Here is a 17,613-nt window from a genome sequence, read left to right on the forward strand (position 1 = left end):
CCAAAGATGTACAGCTATCCAATAAGGACATTAAAAAATGCTTAAAATTACCAATTATGGAAATGCAAATTAAAATCACAGTGGTATACCACAACATACCTAGTAGGATGGCTATAATTTAAAAAACGAACAAACAAAATGGAAAATGACAAATGTTGGCAAGGATGTGGAGTAAGTAGAACCCTTATACATAGCTGATGAGAGTGTAAAGTGGTGCAGCCCTTGTGGAAAACAGTTTGGCAGTTCCTCAAAAAGTTAAGCATAGAATTTCCATAAGTCCTAGCAATTCCACTCTTTGTTATATATTCCAAAAAATTGAAAGCAGGGATTTGAACAGATACCTGTAAACCAATGTTCATAGCAGCATTGTTCACAATAGCCAAAAGGTGGAAACAACCAAGTGCCCATCAACAGGTGAACAGATAAACAAAATATGGTATATAAATATAAAAGAATACTATTCAGCCATAAAAAGGAAAAAAACTTTTACGTATGCAAGAACGTGGGTGGACCTTGGAAACATCATGCTTTGTGAAATAAGCCAGCCACAGAAGGACAAATATTATATGATTCCACTTGTATAAGGTACCTAGAATAATCAAAGTTATAGAGGTAGGAAACAGAATAGAGGTTATCAGGGGCTTGAGGAAATGGAATTATTGTTTCATAGGTACATAGTTAATGTTGGGGATGATTAAAACTCTGGGTATAGACGGTGGTGACAGAAGGTGAATGTATTTAATACCATGGAATGGTTACCACTTATAAATGGTTAAATTGATAACTATTATGTGTGTTTTACCAGAATAAAAAAAAATTAAACAAGAAAAAAACCAAATGTGATACCACTATACACTCCCTCAAATGACTAAAATTTAGAGCACTCACATTAGCATGTGTTGGAAAGGATATGGAACTACTGGATTTCTCAGACACTGCTTTTAAGAATGTGAAGTGGGGTGACTACTTTGGTAAACAGTGTGGCGGTTTATTATAAAGTTAAACATACGCTTACCACTGAGCCCACCAATTCCACTCTTGAGTATTGTCATGACAAATGAAAATGTAAGTATTAACAAATATTTTATATATTCATAGCTGCTTTATTTGTAATAGTTCAAAACCAGAAACAATCCAAAGGACCATCTGCAAGTGAATGCATAAACAAATAAAAAATTATCTTTTACCACTGTTTAAAAAATGAAAAGACAGGTCATAGACTGTGAGAAAGTATTTTCAAATCATACATCTGATAAAGGGCTCATACCCAGAATATACAAAGGTCCCAGTAATAAGACAAATGACCCTGTTATGAAATACGCAAAAGATTGGAATACATGTCACCAAAAATATATATATATATGGCTAATAAGCACACAAATGCTTGTATATGAATGTTCAAAGTGGCATTATTCATAGTAGACAAAAAATGGAAGCAACCCAAATATCCATCAACTCATGAATGGATAAACAAAATATAGTATTGAATGGATAAAATATAGTATGTCTATACAATAGAATACTATTGCTCAGTAATAAAGGAACAACCTCCTGATTCGTGCTATAATATGTGTGAACTTCAAAAACATAATGCTTAGGGCTTCCCTGGTGGCGCAGTGGTTGAGAGTCTGCCTGCCGATGCAGGGGACACGGGTTCGTGCCCCGGTCCGGGAAGATCCCACATGCCGCGGAGCGGTTGGGCCCGTGAGCCGTGGCCACTGAGCCTGCGCGTCCGGAGCCTGTGCTCCGCAACGGGAGAGGCCACAACAGAGAGAGACCCGCGTACAGCAGAAAAAAAACCATAATGCTTAGTGAAAGAAGCCAGTCATAAAAGACCACATATTGTATGATTCCATGCTTATAGAATGTCCAGAATAGACAAATCATACTATAGTGACAGAAAGTAGATTAGTTGTTACCTGGGACTAGAGGTAGATACAGGGGTTTCCTGCAGATGCGTACAAAAGATCTTGGGGTGATGGAAATGTCCTGAAAGTGGATGGTGACGGTGATGATGATGGTTGTCCAAGTCAGTAATTTGTTAAAAATCTTTGAATTGTACATTTCAAATAGGTGCGTTTTGTGGTATATAAAATATACCTTAAAAAGTAATAAGAAGAGCCTGTAGGGTGCATGGAAAGCACTTACCATCTTACATGTCAGGTAAAGACTTCGATTTAGCCTTGAGGTGAATGTTGAATAATGGATCTTTTAAATAATAGAATTAAAAATTACTGAAGGGGACTTCAAAAATCAATAAGATGCAGTGTGTACATACACCCCACACCAAACTCCCAATATAGGTAAAGTTGATTTCTTAAAATTCAGCTAAAAATAAATAAAAACAAAAACAAAAAGCTGTTAACAAGTAGAAAAGGGCAGCCAGACGTAGAAGATATTTACAACCTGTAAAATAGACAAAGGACTAGTATGCAAACTATAGAAATGCCTCCTGGAAATCACTCATAAAGAGGCAAAGACTCCAGTATGTAAATGGACAAGCTATATAAGCAGGTCATTACCAAAAGAGGAAAACTGAATAAATAATAAACATTTAAAAAATTCTTTAGGAGTGATGTCAGCAAGATAGAATAGGAAGCCCTAGTCCTGTTCCTCCACAGAGACACTAACTTAAAACTAGTGTATGACCCAAAGAACTTTATGGGACTTCAGAAATCAATTACAAAGTCACAATACCCCGGCAAACTCAAAGTCAAGCATAGCCATATCAAAACGGGTAAGAAAGCCATTTCATGTCAACCACAGTAGCCCCTCCCTTAAGCTGGCCTGGCTTGGGAGGATTGGGAGGAAAAGTCCAGCTGGAAGTATCTCCCTTGGGAGGGAAAGACTGGAAAGTGTCTAGTGTTCTAACTTTTGGGGGGCTACCTGAGGGACTGCTATCTGTCCTTCCTGACTCTGACCACTGACAGGGAATTGGCATACTTTCAATTTCTGGAGACCATGGAGAGTTAAATAGAGCTCAGCTGCTCTTTGCAGCAACAGAAAACTGGCAGTGCCACAGACAGGATGGCTCAGGTCAGCATGATTAGGACAAAGTACCCAACTCACAACTTCTCTTTCGGGGTGGGGGTGGGGAGAAGAGTGGAATGTGCATACCATGTTACAACTTTTAAAGGGGCTACCCTAGAGATTAGTTTCCGTCTCCCCTGACTTGAGGCCGTAACAGAACCAGCATACTTTGGATGCCTGGGGGGCTGGAGAGAACAAAAGAGCTTAGTGGCTTGTTGCAGCATCAGAGAACCTGTGGTACCACAGATAAACACTAGAGGGAGGAAGAGATTATAAACTCCTGAAAAAGAAACTGGCAAAGCTCTAACTGGGAAATTATGTGCCTAGGCCCAGAGAAGATGCATCCCCAGAATATACCAAAAATCATAGGATGCAGGAAAAGCATTATTAAGAGGGAAATATCTAGTGGTAAATGCCTTCATTAAAAAAGAAGAGAGGACTTCCCTGGTGGTCTGGTGGTTAAGAATCAGTCTTGCAATGCAGGGAATGCCAGTTCGAACCCTGGTCAGGGAACTGAGATCCCACATGCTGCAGGACAACTAAGCCCATGCCTCACCTAATGAGCCTGGGTACTCTAGAGCCCACGCACCGCAACTAAGACCTGATACAGCAAATAAATAAATATTTAAAAAATAATAATAATAAAATAAAAATAAAAAAGAAGAGATATCTCAGGTCAACAACATAATTTTATATCTCAAGGAGCTAGAACAGGCTAAACCCAAAGATACAGCAGGAATGAAAAAAATAAAGATTACAACAGAAATAAACTAAATAGAGACTAGAAAAAAACAGTAGAAAAAACTCAAAGAAACTAGGGTTGGTTTTTTAAAAGATCAACAAAATTGACAAACCCTTAGCTAGGCTAACAAAAACAGAATATTCAAGCAATAAATACCAGAAATGAGAGAGGAGACATTACAACTGATGCCATAAAAATAGTAAGAATCATAAGAGAGACTATGAACTTTTATACACCAATGAATTGAATAACCTAGAAGAAATGGGTAAATTTTTATAAACGTACAACCTATTAATACTGAATTATAAATTTAAAAATCTGAACAGATCTATAACTAGTAAGGAGATAGAATCAGTAATCAAAAACCTCTCAACAAAGACAAGTCTAGGACCAGATAACTTCACTGGAGAATTCTACTAAACATTTAAAGAAGAATTAATACCAGTCCTTCCCAAAGCTCTTTCAAAAAGTTAGAGAAGGGAATACTTCAATATTCATTTTATGGAGCCAGCCCTGATATCAAAATCATACAAATATACCACAAGAAAAGAAAACCAAGACCAATATCCCTGATGAATATTGATGCAAAAATCCTCAACAAAATACTAGCAAAAGAAATTCAACAACACATTAAAAAGCTGATGTAGGGCTTCCTTAGTGGCGCAGTGGTTGAGAGTCCGCCTGCCGATGCAGGGGACACGGGTTCGTGCCCCGGTCCGGGAAGATCCCACATGCCGTGGAGCGGCTGGGCCCGTGAGCCATGGCCGCTGAGCCTGCGCGTCCAGAGCCTGTGCTCCGCAACGGGAGAGGCCACAACAGTGAGAGGCCCACGTACCGCAAAAAAAAAAAAAAGATAAAAAAGCTGATGCAGCATGACCAAGTGGGATTTATTCCTCGCATGCAAGGATGGTTCAACATACAAAAATTAATCAATGTAATACACCATATTAATGGAATGATGTACAGAACCAAACAATAATTTCCACTGATACAGAAGAATTATTTGATAAAATTCAATACCCTTTTGTGATAAGAACATTCAATAGACTAGGAACAAGGGAACTACCTCAACCATAATAAAGACCATATGTTAAGGGCCCACAGGTAACATCAGACTCACTGGTGAAAGATTGAAAGTTTTTTTTGAAAACCAGGAAGCAAAGGTACCCTGTCTCACCACTTGTTTTCAACATAATACTGAAGTCTTGGCCAGAGCAATTAGGCAAGACAAAGAAATAAAAGCCATTCAAGTATAAAAGGAAAAAGTAAAATGATCTGTGTTCATAGATGACATGATCTTATATGCAGAAAACCCTAAAGACTCCACAGGAAAATGGTTAGAACTAAAAAATGAATTCAGCAAAGTTACAGGACACAGAATCAACACTCAAAAATCACTTTTGTTTCTATACACTAACAATGAGCAATCCAAAAAGGAAAATTTAAAAATCCCATTTACAGTAGCGTCAAAAAGAAAAAATGTTTAGGAATAAACTGAAGGAAGTAAAAGACTTGCACACTACAAAACATTAATGAAAGAAATTAAATATGACACAAATAAATGGTAAGGCATCCTGTGTTCATGTATTAGAAGACTCCATATTGTTAAAATATCCATACAACCCAATGAGTCTATAGGTGTGATGCAATTCTGTCAAAATCCAAATGGCATTCTTCTTTCGCAGAAATAGAAAAACATCCTAAAATCCATATAGCATCTCAAAGGACTCCAAATAACTAAAACAATCTTGAAAAGAAAAACAAAACCAGAGGCTTCATACTCCATGATTTCAAAACATAATTCAGAACTACATTCATCAAAATAATTTGCTACTGGCATAAAGCCAGACGTGTAGACCCATGGAACAGACTAGCAGTGAAGTTGCAAAAAGATATCTGTAATATGTCATTACTTACATAAAATTTCAAAACACTCAAAACAATACTTACATATAAAGTAGAAGTGTTAAAAACTATTCAGAAATGATCTGCACCATTTTAGGGGAGTGCTAACTCCTGGAAGAGGAAATGGGATGAGAAGAAAGGTGTTTCAACTGTAATTGAAACATTTTATTTCTTAAAACATCAAATATAAATATTAATAAAATGTTAGCATTGTAAGATCTGGGCAGTGGGTATACAGTTGATGTTTAATAATTCTCTGTGTTTTTGTATACATCATAAGTACTTTATAATTAAAGTTTTAAAAACTAAAATGCAGTGTTACCTAGTAAAATGCTAAAAATTAGATAATATTCAAAATAAAGAAATGATTTCCTGCCTCCAGGTCTTGTTTCCAAAATAACAGGTGTAGTTCATGAAAAAATAAGCATCTTTAATCAGCCTTAGATAGCTTAGTATGTATTCCTCTCTGCAACTTTTCCCCTTTATTTACATATTTTTGCACTCTATCCATTATTTAATTATACTGGTCTCTTCAGACTTTTTTCTCAGAATTATTTGTGCTTTTCTTGTTCTCAGTTTTGGACAAGAGAAGACAGCAGTTCAGAAAAGTGTCTAAACTCTGCTGACCACAATCAGGAGAGCCTGCTGGAAGATATTAGCAGATCCTCTCTTTATAGCTGACGCTCCATTTGTACCAGATTGGGCCATTTTGTGGGGCAGGTTCATTTCCAAATTCATGACTGTTTCTTCATTAAGGATATTTGTTTTTTAAAAACAACATGGACAAATTTACTGGTGCAGAGCAAAGTCCACTGAAGGGAGTCCATGCTGGCACCCCAGCTGGCAGTAGCAGCAAGGATAAAATGGTGATTAATTTGGTTAGTAGTTTAGAGCATTCTTAGTCAAGGCAAATCTGTGATTTAATTAGTAAAATTCTTAACTGAATTTACCAAGAATATGAGATGCCTGTGCTAATAGAATGTACTCTAGACACTGACACATCGATACATTCCTAATTTGCTCTATTGAATGATGTTTTCTATGGAGTTTTTTTTTTTTTTTCCTTTTTAGAGAGAATTTTAGAATTCAACAAGAGGAACTTCTTGTGGATATTTTTCTGAATGTGTTATGTTTTTAGGGAAATTCAGTCTCTTGGATTAGGTTCATTTATACTTACCAGAAGGTTGAATTTAAAAAGGAATTTGATACCCAACATACTTTTTGAGTCTCATAAAGAGAGAGAGAGCTTTGAAAATCCTACTTTTAAGACCTAAAACCAGGAAGTTCTCTTCTACCTCCAGATAAGACCCAGGTCCGTAAAACCTTGTGTGAGACTCAGAACTCTTAAGTCTACAGTTCTCTAGTGAATTGTAAATTGAACCAAGTGTGTTCTCTTGTCTTGAGTAGGAACTGATCTTGTGAAATCAGTTAGTGGAATGGCATCATGATAATATTTGAAAGAGCTGCCAAACATGCTGGAGCCATTACAGTTGTTGCTGTAATGAGTTATTATAATAATTAAAATATGTATCATAACAATGTGTTCATCCTACTATATATCTGAAGTTATCTGTACATTTTTAATTAAAAAAGTTTAATTTGAATACAGTATGGTGGGCAAAACTACTTTCTGATACACTTGGATCCAGATATTCCTATTATTTATGAAACTTGAGTTTTATCATTACTTTCCTTCTACTTGTATGGCTTCAAATGTTAAAACAACCAAAAGACTCTCAAACTTAAATTGCTTATAAATGATACTATACTGCTTTTTTTCTGGGGTTTGTTTTTTTATAGAGGGTTTCTACACTTTTTTTCTTTTTGCCACTTGAATGCTTAAAGTTCATTTCAAAAGATTTCAAAGCCTCATAGAAAATATAGAAATTAATGTAATAACATCAATGCATAAATTGTCAGTGGAACAAAAGGAGAAATTAGGAAAATCTGTTTGGTTCTTTTTGCATTATTTTTAGACGCCTGATAAACGATCTTGTCATAGTGCTTTAAATAGAGTTTCACTTGCCACCAAGTAAAATCAACAATCCAATGACAGAATGTTTAAAATCTCTCTTGCTCTTTGCTACAAACTGTCTAGAAGGAGCAACATTGTGGACTTTCTGAGCATCATCAGTTTATCTTGTAGTTCTATGGTTTGCTGCAGATGGTTTGGAAACTTCAGTACAACCATATAGGAAGGATGTCTCCAGCAGTATATGGTTACCATTGAGCCTTCTGTAGTTGAATTCTTGTGCAGAAATCGTTTGGAAGTGCTGCTCTGGCAATCAGTCAAGACCTAATGCTTAGTGTAATCCAGTCTGGAAAACATTGCGTAACTCTGGTTGAAGTTGGATCTCTGCTCTCTGGCAAGCTTCTGACAAAAGAGGGAGCCTTGAAGGCTGTGAGCCATTTGCAGCCCTTCAGAAGATTATCATTTGGCCTGCCTGCATTTTGGTAGAACCAAGAGCTACCTCAGTTTACCTGAGACTTTAGAATTTTTCAGGAAAATTATCTTGGATTTTTTTCAGTCTAATGAGAGATACAATCTGCAGCCCATAAGCTTCAGTGCTTGATAAATGAATGCCCTTGGTGCTGAGGTCCTCTTTTCCACCCACTCAGTTACCAGTGATAGTCTCTGACTCTCTTCCTTTTTTTTAAGATAATGAGAGAAAAGTTGTACTTACAGGTCTTTTAAAGAGGAGGACTGATGAGTCAAGGCTGTGGAGGCAAGATCACCATCTCTGTCCTCCTATATTTCAGAGTTCTGGATTTATTATGAGTGCATGTAATTCTCAGGCATATTTTTCAATTTCTCAAACATTCATAGCGCCCTTGCTGTATGCAAAATATTCTGCTAGATTCTGTGCAAAATATGCACACAAAAAAGCATCCTACATCACAAACGAATACAACTTTCCCTTCTCTTATCCTACCCAGTAAGCTCATATATTCCAAAAATTTAAGGTATTTACAACTCAAGATAAATACGTCTTTTTGTTAACAACTTAGATGATAGACTCAAAAACACATGAATTAAATTTTAGGTCTGAAACCACCTAGACGGTAAGTTAGAGAAAGATGATAGAGCACTGTGGAAGATAAATGCTGTTGAAGAGACTTCAGTCATTTAGGAAAGTGGTAAAGAACAAGAAGTGAGTTTTAGAAAGGGTGAATATTTAAAGAGAAAAGACAAACTGTTCACACAAAAGAAGATGTCATTGTGTAGTTCGACAAAAATATTATGTCTATGAGAATTTTACTCTTGATTATCAAGAAAATAATACAGCTAAACTAATAATTTGTAGGAATTAATTAATAAAAATATAAACCTGAAATGCAGTTCTATCATGTTTCCTTAAAGTATTCAGATTATTGCTAGAGATTGATATCTAGTTCTGGGGACTGCTATTAAAGTGTAGAGCAATATTTCTCAAACTTCAATGTGTATAAGATTCCCCTGGAAAAATGTAAACAGTTTTCTTGGCCTTACTCCCAAAGATGCTGATACTGCTGATTCCCAGGACCATACTTTGAGTAGCTCTGCTATAGAGAACTTGGACAGACCCTAAAGACTAAGTGCAAGGCCTATGAGGAATAGCAACTCTAATAATCTAGCCAGGAGATTAAGATGAAAATGTAATTTAAAAAATTAAGTCAGGTGATGAACTAAGCACCTGAATGTCCTGGCATTCTTTTTATGCTTCCAACCTCTAGAATTACAGGGAAATTTTAACAATTAAATATATAATATTGTGAAATAAGGGGGGCTTTTGATGACCCACAAACTGTGAGAAAGGCTTAAAATGGTTGGTAGTGGGATATTTTTCAAGGCAAATATCACAGCCCAGAAAGTTTGTAAGAGGGTTACTTCGCGGGTGGATTCAAGGAGTAGTAGGGTACATGGCAGCCAACAAGATACCTGTTAGAGTACTGCAGTAATAGCAGCCAGCTGACTAGTCCCTCATACACTCCTCCAACTCATCCGCTGCCCCCAAAAAAGAGACGACAAAGGTGTCCTGTTTCCCACAAGAATGGGGGAGGAGCCTTTGGAGGAGAACAAGCACCAGATGGCTGTCAACTCCCAGCAGTGTGGGGATGCTCTAACGCCCAGAATGCAATTTACTGGCAGCCCCGGCCAGCACCGCGTCCTGACCCTTGACCAAGTGCTGGAGGCGGGCTGCACTGAACAGAGCACTCACAGAGAGACTAACATGGAACCCCAAATGCCAGAAAGAGCAAATAAACGAAAATCACCAGACATTCATGAAAAGTTGACACCGTAAGGGAAAAATGAACCAAATGCACCAAACAGAAAATGCAAATGTACCAATTATATGCATCCCCAAGGACAAGCAAATGGATTTTTTAAATAAAAAATGAATAATTAATTATCTTAAGAATAGTAAGAGAAACTATCAAATCCTTGAAGTAGGAATAAGCTGAGGTTTTTTCCAAAGAGACTTACAGGAGAAAAAAAAAAATTCAATAAACAGGAGTTTATTGAGTTTATGAATAGGAGATAAAGCTAAATGTTAACCAACAATGACTCCAAAGATTGAGCTGAGTAGTTCTCCTAGGATATAATACAACAGGACAAAGAAATGGAAAGTAAGACAAGTGTTTTCTTCTTTTTATTTTTAACTTTTAATACAGAGATCAAAAGGGGTGTCAAGGAAGATGGTGGATTAGGAAGTGCCAGGAATCCATCTCTTCACCTAGACAAAACTTTCATTGACAGGATCCGTTTGATGTAACTGTTTTAGTACTCTAGTCTGTTTGAGGACTTTCAGCTTTCAGGGTAAGGCTTGGCCAGTAAATTGTGGATAATTTCAGCCCTTCTCATGGTAGAGACCACCCATCACCAACCCCCTAGACCTATGGCAGGCAGCTCTACCTGCATTCCTAGATAGGCTTGGAGGAAAAGGGTGAGCAGCGCTTGATAAATTTTGGTGTAATATCAAAGGAGAATATGTGTAATTGTGTGAAGAAGCTATTAAAATACTCCTGCGTTTTAAAACTACATATCTATGTGGGGCTAGACTCTCCATATAGTTCAACCAAAAAAAAACGTATTGCAACAAATTAAATGCAGAAGTAAATACAAGAATCCAGCTGTCTTCTTTCAAGCTATATAGGAAAGAAGTTTGCAAACATATAAAAGAGTGCCGGGCATCCCTGGTGGCGCAGTGGTTAACAATCCACCTGCCAATGCAGGGGACACGGGTTTGAGCCCTGGTCCGGGAAGATCCCACGTGCGGCGGAGCAAATAAGCCCGTGCTCCACAACTACTGAGCCTGCACTCTAGAGCCCTCAAGCCACAACTACTGAAGCCCGTGTGCCTAGAGCCCGTGCTCTGCAACAAGAGAAACCAGCACAATGAGAAGCCCGCACACTGCAACAAAGAGTAGCCCCCGCTCACCGCAACTAGAGAAAGCACGCTAGCAGCAACGAAGACCCAACGCAGCCAAAAACAAATAAATGAAATAAATAAATTTTTAAAAATAAAAGAACTTTCAATTGAGAATCAAGTAACTAAGAGATCCAGTTTTACCAAGAATTTAAAAAAAAAAGTGCCACTCTTCTCACTGTTTTTGTTTTGTAAAATATAGTAATTTTTCAACAAAAATGTTATTCATGTTAACACCTAATGGATTTGTTATTGTTACTTTTAGTGAATTGATAAATACTTTTAGGTGTCTTTGTTTTAATTTCAAATATGAGTATCAATAGTTATAATCTCAGAAACAAAAGCTGTTTGGTCTTTCAGTAATTTTTAAGGGTTTTTGAAACTCAAAAAGTCTAAAAACTACTGTCCTATAGTGAAGATCACAGTCAGCTTTCCCCACACATGCACATATTACTCACTACTGGGTTTTTAGTGCCTGACTGTTAAATATAAGATGACAGGCCATAACTTCTGTTCCACTAGCAGCTCACCTCTTTGGGCCCAACTCAGAAACAAGAACCAGAAATGTAATCTTTCTCAGGCTGGTCAAGCCAGACTATTGCTGAAATAACTGGAAGTAAACCCTTAGTTACTACCCGTTTCTACTTTTCCAAAAGTATTGCATCACTTCATTTATCATAGGTAACGGCCCCTGTGCGTTTTAGTCCAGCAAAGTCAAGCTACGGGAGCCCTTAAAATGGTGGGAATTCACATTGGGTTTGTGGACTGTACTATCGAAAGCCTTAGTTATAACACATTAAGCCTATAATTACACTCTGATTTGATGTGATTTCTGATATTTGGCACTTGTCAAACTGCAATTTTCCCTTCTTTTCTTTTTCTTCTTTTTTCTTTTTTTTTCTTTTTTTGGTGCAGATGGTTGAACAGAGTCTTCCCTGTTTATTTGGTGCAGCAATGTATAGAAGATAAAATGGGGGAAGGAGAAATGATCACCTTTAACAAGATTACTTTTTAAATGTTTTTATATATATTTGAAATTGTTAAATTGGTTTTGCTGAAACAGAATTTCACCCTTGAGATACTATTTGAATGTTGGTTTCAATAAAGGTTATTGAAGGTGTTAAGTAAAATAAAATAAATTTATATATATATATATATATATATATATATATTTAAGGTGTTTAAAAAAAAGATGACAGGCAATGGTCACTACATATTTAAGGAAATATATTAAGCATATAGTCTTGAAAGTAGAAACCAGTGAAAATAAAGAAAAAAAAGATTATTTAAAGAAAAGATCATCTAAAATAAATTCATGTCATTGTCCCCATTAAGGGACTTCCCTGATGGTCCAGTGGTAAAGAATCCACCTTCCAATGCAGGGGATGTGGTTTCAATCCCTGCTTGGGGAACTAAGATCCCGCATGCCACGGGGCAACTAAGCCCGTGTGCCACAACTACTGAGCCCCTGCCTGCCTCAACTAGAGAGCCACGTGCCCCAAACTACAGAGCCCACATGCTCTGGAGCCTGCTGCGCCACAACTAAAGAGAGAGAAAAAAAAAAAACCCGCACACCACAACTATAGAGAAGCCCACGCGCCACAACAAAAAGATCCTGCATGTCGCCACTAAGACCCAACTCAGCCAAAAAAAAAAAGTCCCTACTAAAATAAAAGGTAATATATCCACTAAACAAGAGCAGAATGCTAGACTCACAGATATAGATAACAAACTACTGGTTACCAGTGGGGAGATGGAAGGGGAGAGGGGCAATATATAGGAGTAGAGGAGTAAGAGATACAAGCTGTTAGGTATAAAATAAGCTACAAGGATATATTGTACAACCTGGAGAATATGGCCAATATTTTATAATAACTATAAATGGAGTATAACCTTTAAAAATTGTGAGTCACTATGTTGTACACCTGTAACTTATATAATATTGTACAGCAGCTATACTTCAATAAAACTAAATCAATAAAGGAGTCCTAAGACAAAAATAAAATTTTAAAAAAGAACAGAATGCTGTTTTTTTAAAAAAAAAGAAACATCCAGAGAATGAAGAAAATAGTTCTTGGAAATTAATAATGAGAGAGTGGTAATTAAAAACATAATAAAAGATTGGAAAGTAAAGTTGAACAATTCTTTCAAAATCTAGAGCAAAAAGACCAAGAGATGAAAAATAAGAAAGAAAAGATAAGAGAGAACTGTCTAGGAAGTTCAATATCCAAAAAATCAGAGTCCCCAGAAAGAACAGAGAAAAGAATAGGTAGGAAATCATCAAAGAAATTCAAAAGATCTTTCCGGATTTAAGGTCCACTGAATGTCCAGCACAATGAATAGAAATAAATGCATACCAAGACACATCAATGTGAAATTTCTAAGAGGATATCCAAAAGCCTCCAGGGAGTAAAAACAGGACTTATATAAAGGGTCAGGATTCATAGCAGCATGGGACTTCTCAAGAACAACACTGAAATTTAAAAGATAGTAGAACCATACTTTCACAATTCTGTAGAAAAATTACCAGAATTCTATAATCTGCCAAAGTATCAATCTAGTATGAGAGTAAAATACTGATATTTTCAAACATGCAAGGTCTCAAATACTTTACCTCTTTTGTACCTTTTCTCACGTAAGAAGAATAAACCAAGAAAGAAGAAGATATGGGATCCAGGAGAGACGTGAAAGAAATCCCTATGGTAGAGGTCCCAAGATAACTGTACAAAGGGAGTAAAAAGCAACCTGTTCAGATTGGAATAGGTCAGAAGGTTCTAGGAGAAATTTCTTTTAAAAAGATGAAAATGGCAGAATATCAGATATGTTTGAACGTATTGCAAGGAGATTACATACTTGGGCGGGAGTTTAGCGTTAAAATAATCATCAGTGCCAAGAAAAAAGCAAACAAGCAAGCCAAATAATAGTCACTAAACCCACAGGAAAACACATATTAAATACCTAAAGCATGAGTTAGACTTGAAAATGGTTGCCTCTGAGATCAGAAAATGGGAGTGGGAGTGCTTGTTCAAAAGCTGCTGTTTTTTCATAAGCTTTGAAGAGCTATTTGACTGTTTAAGGTAGTTGTATCTGTAAGTTTGATAAAACTAAAAAATAAGTTTAAAAAAAAAGACTAACATCCCAGGTTCTTACACTGGTCTCTTCAAAACCTGTCTTCCTCCCCGCCCCCTCCCCACCGCCACCGCCACATTCACTGTGGACTTGCCACCTTGGACTCTGTTGTACTTAGATACTCCAGGGCTTCGTGTTTGCTTTGCATCTGCCTGTGACATTCTTCTCCCACGTACATATATGGTTTGTTCATACACTTCCTTTAGATCTCTGCTCAAATGCTCCCCTCAGTAAATTCTTGCCCTCTCTTACCCCTCAGTGTACTTTACTTTCATTATGGCACTTGATATCATCTGGCATTTTATGCTTTTCATTACTAAGCTTTGTCTTGTCTTTGCTTCTGTAGCACTACCACTGCAAACAGGTTTGAATATAGTAAGGGTTCAAAAATATTTATTAGATGAATAAATAGGACAAATATACAAAAATTTAAAAGCAAATTCACTGAAGCAGAAATACAAGTGGGGAACACACAAATATTCAATCTCAAAAAATATCAGGGGGTCTTCCGTGGTGGCGCAGTGGTTGAGAGTCCGCCTGCTGATTCAGGGCACACGGGTTCGTGCCCCAGTCCGGGAAGATGCCGCATTCCGCGGAGCGGCTGGGCCCGTGAGCCATGGCCGCTGAGCCTGCGCGTCCGGAGCCTGTGCTCCGCAACGGGAGAGGCCACGACAGTGAGAGGCCCGCGTACCGCCAAAAAGAAAAAACAAACAAACAAAAAATCAGGGAAATGCAGATGAAAACAATGGGATAATTTTTGCCCAGATTAGGAAGAAATAAATATATCCAGAATAATATCACTGTCAGGGGTAGAAAAGTAAATTGGTAGTCTTTTGGAAAGCAGTTCAATATGCAGATGTTCACATGGGGGCACAAACAGGCATGTGCAAGGATACTGCTGCAGCAGTATTTCATAGTGAAAAATTAGAAACAACCTAAATGCCCATAAATGGAGATATTGTTAAAATACAAAACATATATTTTAAAAATAGGCAACAAGTAAAAAAAAATGAGTGACAGCTATATGTTGTATATTGTGGTTTCATTTGTGTTTCACAAAAAAAGACTAAATTTGTAGATTTATGGTTTTATATGAAGATACCTAGAGAATGATCTAATAGCATACATCCCAAACTTTCATCTTCCTGGTTTCTAGTTGTTCATTTATTCATTTAATATCTGTTTCTGGAGCTATAAGTAGGAGTTGTCCCTACATACTAGGAATAGAGGAGTGAGCAAAATAGGAAAACTGCCTGCCCTTACAGAGTGGATGTCCTAGCAGGAAGAAACAGACCATGAACAATAAACAAGCAAATACATTATAGGTCAGGTGATGAAAAGTACTGTGAAGAAAAGTAAAACAGGGTAAGAGAGAGAAGAAGAACACAGTGAGATAAGAGGACACTTACTATGTTTAGCTCTGCAGTCAGTGGAGCTTTCTGCAGTAATGGACAAGCCTTGTGAATTTGCACTGTCTGATACAGTAAACCACTAGCCTCATGTAGCTGTTGGAACTCTTGATCTGTGCTAGTGCAACTGAGGAATGGAATTTAAGTTTCATTTCATTCCAGTTAATTTAAGTTTAACTTGCCACATGTGGTTGATTGCTACCATATTAGCCAGTGCATTTATATGGGATGGTCAGGGAACTCCCCTACATAAAGCAAGATTTGAGCTGAGACCTACAAGATGAAGGAGCTAACCATGTGTTCCAGGCAGAATGAACAACAGGAAGTTATCTGGAGTAGTCAGAGGCTGGAAAGGCCAGAGCAGAATGGGCAAGGTAAGAGTGGAAAGAGATGAAGCCAGAGAAACAGAGGGAGCCCCACCATGGAAGGCCCTGGCAACTAATATAAGACTTGGCTTGTTCTTTGTGTGAGGTGGAAAGCCATTGAGCAGACAAGTGAAGTGATCTGAATTTTTAAGGGGTCTGGACCTGTTCCAGAGATAGACAAGACAGGTGAGGGCAGAAGCAGGGAGAAAATTAGGAGGGCCCTACAGTAACCCAGGCTGGAGGTGATGGTGAATTAGGTGGTAGTGATGGATGTATAGAGAAGTAATGAAATGAACTAATGGTATTAACCACTGGATCAGATAAGGGGCAGGAGAGAAAAAGGAGGTATCAAGGATGGACTTCAAGGGTTTGGGCTTGAGCAAATGAGATAGGGAGCACTGGGGGAAGAGAACATTTGGGGAAGGAATTCAAGTTCTATTTTGGGCATGGTAAGCTGGAGGTGCCTGTAGAGGGTTAAGCCACAGTCCTGACAATGAGAGAGATCAAAATGGGAACTGCAGCTAAAGGGTTTCTTCCTAGAGAACTATGTAAGAGAATAGAGTTCATAGATGGTGTTAGGGTACCCCTTTTTATATGAGGGGCAAAGCAAATGACCTGTCATGAACCTTTTTAACATGAAGATTTTATATGCCTTTAACTATCAGTACATGTGGCTGTAAGATTTGGGTACTTACTTCTCATTTTATTTATTCCATAGAATGGCTCCTGAACGAGTAAGGTCCCTGTCACGAGTTTGTGTCCCACTTGTTACTCTGCCAGATTTTGAACCATTGGTAGAGGCTCTGCTCACCTACCATGGACATGAACCTCAGGAAGTGCTCTGGCCTGAGTTCTGTGATGCTGTGAATGAGGCTTTTTTGCTGTAAGTGATGACCATTTACCTTATCATTCAATTTTGTTTTTCCTTTTCTTAGAATACTTTAGTATGTTGGAAATGCAGTTTTCAAATGTTTTGGTCTCAGTACCACTTTATTCCTAAAAATTATTGAGGATCTCAATGAGCTTTCTAAAAAATGTGGGTTCTGTCTATCAATATTTACCATATTTGAAATTAAAACAAAAGTTTAAAAAATATTTATCACTTCATTTTAAAATAACAATAAATTGATTACATGTTAATACAAATAGCGTATTTTTAATGAAAAACAGTGACATTTTCCAAGAAAAAAATTGTCTAACAAGCGTGGCATTGTTTTCACATTTTTGCAAACCTCTTTATTGTTTGACTTAAAAGAAGAGAGCTAGGTTCTCACAGATATTTCTGTATTCGGTCTGATGCAATATGTTTTTTTGGTTGAGGTATATGAAGAAAATCCAGCTTCACACAGTTATGTACTTGTTAAAGACATATTTTAATAGCCATCTCAGGTAATTGTGGATATTCGACATGGATACCTCACCAAAAATTGAAAATGGTGGTTTTTTAAAGGTTAGTTGCAATGTGGAATCTGAAATTATATCAATGAGCTGTTCATACTGTTACATTAAAACCAATTGGCCTGTCTTGCATTTTTAATGGATCTTATTTTATAGCTTCATACATGGTTCATTTGGAAAATATTGGTTCATTAAGTTAGGCAGATCTTCCAAACATTGACATATTTC

The 17,613-nt window shown here is 37.2% G+C and overlaps 1 protein-coding gene across 1 annotated transcript in view; it reads left to right on the forward strand.

Moving 5' to 3' along the window:
• Positions 1-17,613, forward strand: part of FANCC (FA complementation group C) — a 264,472-nt gene that overhangs the window by 188,298 nt on the left and 58,561 nt on the right. Inside the window, exon 7 of the mRNA XM_089913032.1 lies at positions 16,706-16,870. Coding sequence (XP_089769158.1) covers positions 16,706-16,870 — 165 coding nt within the window. The remainder of the gene's footprint in view (positions 1-16,705; positions 16,871-17,613) is intronic.

This window comes from Delphinapterus leucas, chromosome 6, assembly GCF_059928025.1.
Source record: "Delphinapterus leucas isolate spDelLeu-1000000601 "Yukka" chromosome 6, BTC_Dleu_Yukka2, whole genome shotgun sequence".
Lineage (NCBI taxonomy): Eukaryota > Metazoa > Chordata > Mammalia > Artiodactyla > Monodontidae > Delphinapterus > Delphinapterus leucas.